Source organism: Capricornis sumatraensis, chromosome 11 (genome assembly GCF_032405125.1).
Source record: "Capricornis sumatraensis isolate serow.1 chromosome 11, serow.2, whole genome shotgun sequence".
NCBI lineage: Eukaryota > Metazoa > Chordata > Mammalia > Artiodactyla > Bovidae > Capricornis > Capricornis sumatraensis.
The window spans coordinates 21,051,060-21,057,765 of NC_091079.1; the positions used below are offsets into that span (position 1 = coordinate 21,051,060).

Consider the following 6,706-nt stretch of genomic DNA (forward strand, 5'->3'; position numbering starts at 1 on the left):
CTATGACAGCTCACCACCTCCACTGGAGTCGCTGCACATCTGACCTGCGCTGGGCCCACCATAGTCTCCAAGGCCCAAAGCCCCTGCTGCAGGCCCTGCCACCACCCTAGCGCCCGGCGACCAGGCCTCTCTCCCGAGTACCCTGGGCCGGTCTGCCTGGCCCCTAGCCGGCCACACTCTGCCCTGCCCTCACATGCAGCAGAGGGATCTGCCTTGAAATGCTGCTCTGATCCTTCCAGCTCCTCGGGGCCCACATCAGGGCCCAGGCCTTGGCCAGCTCCCTGCCCCACCCCCGGTCTTACACCCAGGACTGCTCTGGCCTCACCCCCAATGGCAGCCTCAGACTCCAAGCTCTGGCACTCAGGGCAACCCCAGCCCATTCCCTGCTTCAGGCACCCTGCCCACTCAGAGCACGGAAGCCTGGCTTCACCTGTAAGGCGACCCACCCCGACCTCCTGCTGCCTGCATACCAAGGGCCCTGGGCCCCAGTTTGCCCATCGTTATCACCCCGAGGGCAGAGCTGGCTGGGTGCCTGCGTCACCCCCACCCCGTGCTCGGCGTGGGATGGGGTACGGAGGGGCATCAATAATGGGGACGGGCATGTGAGGGGGCTGGGCGGGTCGCAAGGCCACTCCACTTCAAACAGGGCCCAGTCCAGCCGGCCCACGCTGCCTCCAGGTTAAGGCTGGTGGGCAGGGCAGGCAGGCCGTGGCAGTCACTGCTCCTTGAGAACGTCGTGGAGCCCACTCTCGGCCCGAATCAGCTGGCTGCTGGCCTCATTGTAGGCGATCCAGTGCTGCAGGTCAGCCGGCAGCTCCGGGGGCTCCACCTGCAGAAGGGGGGGTTGAGACCAGATCCAGACTCGCCTGCAGCCCAGCCCTTCCCACGAGGCCAGGCCACCCCGTGCCAGCATTTCAGCAGGCAGATCCCGGGCACTGGGCTCAGCCTGCCCCACGCTAAGCCTGACACTGGACCCAGGGCCCTCCGCCCCATCTGGGACCGGATGTCCACGGGGCGCCCCTGCCAGGCCGGGTGAGGGGCGCTTCACCTCACATGAGCATCACCCTTCAGCCCACGCCTGACCTCATGGCACCCTCCCCTGCAGGAAAGTGGCCTTGGCTCCCTCTCCTCCACACTTTGGTCACAGCTGAGTCCACGGATTTGAAGCCTCGATGGCTCTCCCCTCCCGGTCTCCTGACAATGAAGGGACACACAGAGCATCTCTGTGGGTGTGAGGTGGGTGGGATCCAGGCTCTCTGGGGATGTCCCTGACTCAAAGAGACAGAAAAGCAGCAGCCTGGGCCTCTGGCCTGCTGTGTAGCCTCAAGCAGTTTGCGTTGCCTCTCTGAGCCTGTTTCCCCACCTCTGATATAATGGAAAGGCATGGCCTCACCATGACCAAGGTGAGGCTGTCTCCCTCTTCTGTGCCTGTCCAGGGCCAGAGAGGGCAGCGCCCTGCCTGAGGGCACCAGGGGGTCCAGCAGGTCCTGGCTTTGGCATGCAGGTGCCCAAGCATTAGGCACCTGTCTGCAGCAGGAGCCTGCCCTGGCAACCAGCACCGCAGCAACGTCCCCAGGGCCCTCCTGCCATGCCGCAGCGGCAGGCCCAACTGTGCCGGGAATAGCAGGCCCTGGGGAGGGGCCTTGAGCCCCAGGCAGGTGCTGCGGCCCTCCTTTCTCCAACTGGAAAAGGCGCAGGGCCTGCAGCTCTAGAGAGCTCAATTCTCACCCGAACCCCGGGGATGGTGATCCAGCCCCTCAGCTCTAATCTGGGTGAAGGGGGTCTCAGGACCTTGAGAACGCCCACCAATCTCCTGTCACCGACAGCACCCCCACCCCAACGCCATCCTTCGTTCAGAACCGAGGACCCGTGAGACGGGCTCAGCACTCTCGGCCACACTTGGACTGAGAGGGGTCTTCCCTATTCTGGAAAATGTGGAGGGTGAGGCAGGGAGCCCTGAGGAGCTAGGTTCCTAAGAAGCAGCGGGAGGTGGGCATGCTGAGTCCTGCTACAAAGAGGTGATCAGGGAAGCCTGAGGGGTCCCACGAAGCAAGGCATCAGTGAAGAAGGCCCTGGCCTGGGACCAAAGGGAAGGGCGGGAGCGGTACCCGGCGGGACGAGAGCACCCCGCAGAGGGGAAGCGGCAGTGTCGGGCCAGGAGGCCAGCGGTCCTCAGGGGCCAGGGGAGACGTGCGGGGGACGGGGGATGCTCACCCTGCGCTTGCACAGGTGCTGAACGACTCGCTCTGGCGAGGTGCCCAGCACGTGCTGGCGGGAGCGCAGCAGCGCGCACACGAAGCCGTCGCGCAGGCTGATGAAGCGCGCCTCCATGTAGAAGGCGCGGTCGTCCCAGCCCAGTAAGCGCGTGCGCACCTCGAACGGCTCGAACAGACGCAGCGAGCGGCGGTAGCGCGCGCAGGAAGCGGCCAGCACGGCGCGCGCCCCGAGCGCGCGCAGCCCCTCGAGCACACCACAGCGGGCCAGGTGCGCGATGCGTGCCACGTCGGCCTCGCGCAGGTAGCGCGCGTTGTTCATGTGCAGCAGCAGGTCCAAGTCCGAAGGCAGCACGCGGCCCGCATAGCTCTGCTCAGCCAGGAGGTCGCGGACGCGCGGCTGCAGGAGGCGCGCGCGCAGCACGGCGCACGGCACGCGCACGAGGTACCAGCCGTCCAGCAACGCGAAGTAGGCGAGGGCCAGGGCCAGCAGCGCTACGAGCAGCTCCAGCATCGCGGCAGCGGGCGCCGGGCGCGGGAGAGCAGTCAGCGCGGGTGCTGGTTCCGCGCCCAGCGTTGCAGCCGGCGGCGCTGGTTCCACTGCTCTGCCGGCCGGCCTGGGAACCCTTGAGTTACGCGGGGGGAACGAACCATCTCGCGAGGCCGGCTGAGGGGGCGACGCGCCTGTCGCCGCGGGCCGAAGTACCTCCTCTCCCCGCGGCGCCCCTCTCCACGCTCTCAATGGTTCGTCCCACGCCGCGGCGCTAGCGGCTTTCGCTTTCTCCTCGGCGGGCGGGGCATAGGTCGGAGAGCCCAGGGGTCGCAGCGGCACCTGGCGGTCACTCCCGGCGCTACGGACGCAGGAGCGCCCCCGAGTCTCCCGCAGCGTCGCCCCGTAGACCCTCTGGGAGCGCGAGCCCCTCGCGCCTTCCCTGGCGCTTGAAGACTCGGACTGACCCCGGAGATTCCACCTCTAATTTGGGAGAGCCTCCAACACTTCCCTGGCCTAGGCTGTGGAATTTTGCGGGAGAAATGGAAAATAGTCCAGTCCCCAGCAGCGTTACTTGGAGACGACTGGAAACCGATCCTCCTCTGCTCCCGAACCTCCAGGGGCTCCCCGCTTTCGCAGGACGACAGCCCCACGTGCGGGCGGATTCAAGGAGTGTCTGTCTGGCCCCAGTACACCTGTTCAGTCTCAGCCTGTGACTTCATTAACCCCGCCGCACTCACCCCTGCCCCCCAAGATCCTGACAACCGCAACCTCATTTCCAAGCATTCCCACCCTTTGCTCTTTTAAGAAACGGGAGCAAAGAACATCCAGGGTGGAGAGGGAGGAGTTAGTAACTGAAATGACTCAGCAGTGGATTCAACGGTAACTCGACGTAGGCACCTGGACGCCTGGTCTGACGTGTTGCTGCACTGAGTCGCTGTCCTGTCCCTTTTCTCTGCGGGGCTTTGCGCGAAGGCCCAGAGAAGGCAGGCCACCTCTCCTGACCAGCCTCCAGGCCTCTCCAACGACCGCATCTGCCAGTGACCCCCAAGGCTGCCTGCTCAGGTCAGTATTAGAGTCCCGGGAGGATGGGTTTGCCGAGGGATTGCTGCGGTCCAGTGCCTCTGAGAAGGCATCTGGCAGCAGCTGGGCTGAGGAAGCTGCCTCTCCGGCCAGTCCACACCCAGCGGGCTTGGGCTGCAGGGTTCTTGCAGGCCGGGAAGAAGGAGCTCCTGGGGCAGCCGTGGTCCACAGAGCTGGGTGCTAGGCGGCCTCCTCGCCAGGGCCAGTGTCAGGCAGAGGATGAGTGGTTTGCTTTTCTGGCTTTGCTTCTGGGACCAGCAGCTGGGCAGAGTAGGGCCAGTGTTGTCCTGGGTCCCTGGATCTGCTTGGATACTTCCAGGAACAGGGGGCTCATTTCCTGTCAGGGCAGGTCCACCGCCCTAGGAAACCCTGGCAGTAAGAAGACCCTTCCCACACAGGCTCACACTTGTCCCTGTAATGCTGTCCCTGCCCTGGCTGGGCTCCGAGCCATCTGTCCAGGGGTGGGCTAGCTTCTCAGAGCCAATGGAATGCCATGCCCTTCGAGGCCCCCTTGGCCACCCCTCAGAATGCAGCCGCCTTCTCACCCACCTTGTCCCATCCCCACAGGAGAGGACCTCGTAGCTAGAGTGCTAGTTCTGGAGACCACAGTGCAGCTTGGTGGGTGAGGCTCCAGCAGTCCCGCCCTCCTCACAGCCCCCCATCCTGAGTCCTTCTGAGCTTCTGCTGTGCACGTCACCCAGCACACACACGTACACACACACGTGCATACACACGCGCACACATGTACATATGCACACAACACGGGTGCACATGTGCACCCCACACACGTACACGTGTGCACATACATATCCACACACGTGGGTACACGGATGTCCACACACGAATGCACATACACATGCGCAGTCATGCACACGACACGGGTGCGCACACATGCACACACACATGCACATGTGCACACACGTACATACACATGCACACACTGCACATGCTGTTCCGTCTACAGGGCACCCTCCCTTCCATCTGCCCCTTTCTGGAACCCCAAACTGGGCTAGATCCCCAGAGTACTTACTTTTACACTGATGCAATCCTTCAGTAGGGGGTGCTCTCTCCCCGCTGGATCCTGTGGCCAGGTGGCCAGGGCTGATCTGTCTCGTTGACTGCCAAACCCCAAGGCCAGCGGGATGCCCGGTGCACTGAAGGTGCTCAAAATGTGAATGCTATAAGGACCAGCGCCTTCTCTACGCCCCCACCAATCCAGCTGCTTCTGTCCCACACAGTGGACACACGCATCTTGTGATAGGTCTCTGGCACTTTGTGGAGGGCTGGAAGGAGTCCTGGGTGCGGGGCCTCGATCCCTTCCCTTGGCCCTGGAGCCTCCGAGCCTGCGGAACCAAGCAGGGCAGACGGACAGAGGGGTACTTCTGGGTCCCCTTGGTTCCTAAGGACTCTCCTATCTGGGTAGCACTGGGCGTCGCCACCAGGGGCAGGCCCGCATACTAAGCGCCACTGGCCACCTCCTAGGTTCGAGCCTCCAAGTGAAGAGAAGCATGAGCTCAAGACGCCGCCCGAGGGAACAAAAGCAGCAGTGCCTGTAGTCGGAACCAGCAGGCAGCCCCTGGACCCCGGCCCCACCTGGACCCCGCCCCGGGGTCCAGACCCTAGCAATTCCATGCAGAGGTCCCGGATCCAGCAGCAGCAGCTCTGCGGGCCCTTTTGGCCTAGCCAGTCCCGGTTTAGGGCTTGCATGGATCCATGCACGCCTTGGTCACCACCACATTGCCGTGAAGAGGTAGCCTGCTGGCCGGACAGAACCAGGGTGCAGACCTGTTTGTCCACAGTGCCAGCTGGATGGCCAGTCCACTGTGGAGCTGAAATTCAGTTCTATAAAAACGGGGTGGTCGCTCTGGCAGAGAGCAGCTCTGTCAAAGCACAGGGGTGGAGCCCGGGAGACTCTGGGGGGACTGACCAGATTACTCCTGGGGCTGCAATTCTTTTGTGGGTGCTGTGTGCCCAGGCCCAGGCTGGGGGCGGGGACAGTCCCTGAGCATTCAGCAGCGAGGTGGTGACTCACCTGGGGGCTGCCCCACCCCCATAGCCTATGTGGGCCGGATGATGGGGTCTCTAGGGGGTGCTCTGCAGTCCAGGGGTACCTCCGGGGCCCTTCCTGAGTCAGGAGAGATGCCCACCAGGCGTGGGGAAGCACTGGGTATCTCTCCTGACTCGGGAAGGGCCCCGGAAGTACCCTAGGACTGCAGAGCACCCCCTGGAGACCCACACTCCCTGCTATCCAGCCTGCCTCCCTGAGCAGCTGGAGTCAAGTGGGGAGGGTGGGGGTATTCCCAGGGAGTCAGACCAGTCATCAGCCCAGGGGGAGCCCACCAACCTGAGCCCTGGAAGGGCCAGACCGCTGGTCCAGTGCAGCCAGAGTCCTTGGAGGAGGACGGCCTGGGGCTGAGTGTGGCTGGGAGCTGGGGCCAGAGCAGGAGATGCCCACTGCGGGGCTTGGTTTGGGGTGGGCAGGAGCCATCTGTGTGGCCTCAGGTCAGCTCCTTCACCTCTCTCTCTGAGTCTGTATCTACTCGAGTTTGAATGTGCAGCCTTGCCAGTTCTGACCAGCTGACTGCGTGATCTTGGGCAAGCTGCCTCACCTCCTTGCTTCAGGTTCCTCCTCTGCACAGCCCTACCTCTAAGTAGGGAGGAATGAATGAATGATTGTGCGGGAGGTGGCAGCGAAGAGCCTGGTGTATGGCGAGGGCTCTGTCAAGTCTGCTGGGTCATCACCAGCTACTGGAGCTGCAAGCGGATCGGATAGCATCTCCCCCGTGGAAGATACAAGGGTCATCTTAGAAACAAACACGCTGGTCCATCTGGAGGACCGCTTCAGCCACCACAGGGTTTCTGTTCCTTACCAAGGAGAGACAGAGGTTAGAAACAAAAGTGGTTTACCTTAGAGAGTGTG

General features: G+C 63.4%; 1 protein-coding gene across 2 annotated transcripts; it reads right to left on the reverse strand.

Annotated features, from left to right (window-relative positions):
• Positions 1-80: 80 nt before the first annotated feature.
• Positions 81-2,727, reverse strand: THEM6 (thioesterase superfamily member 6). Of its 2 annotated transcripts, none has more exons than XM_068984088.1 (2): positions 2,374-2,727; positions 81-829 (listed from the first exon to the last, which is right to left on the reverse strand). In XM_068984088.1, exons 1-2 carry the CDS (start codon positions 2,725-2,727, stop codon positions 716-718), a joined length of 468 nt encoding a protein of 155 aa, XP_068840189.1. In that variant the 3' UTR covers positions 81-715. The 2 variants fall into 2 exon arrangements, with proteins under 2 accessions (XP_068840189.1, XP_068840188.1); XM_068984087.1 differs by having other exon boundaries at positions 2,215-2,727.
• Positions 2,728-6,706: the final 3,979 nt, after the last annotated feature.

Excerpts from the sequence above, each read along its gene's own strand:
- THEM6 (XM_068984087.1), bottom strand. The coding sequence starts at position 2,727 with ATGCTGGAGCTGCTCGTAGCGCTGCTGGCCCTGGCCCTCGCCTACTTC. Across the intron at positions 830-2,214 it reads AGCACCTGTGCAAGCGCAGG|GTGGAGCCCCCGGAGCTGCC; the intron begins GTGAGCATCCCC and ends CCCCTTCTGCAG.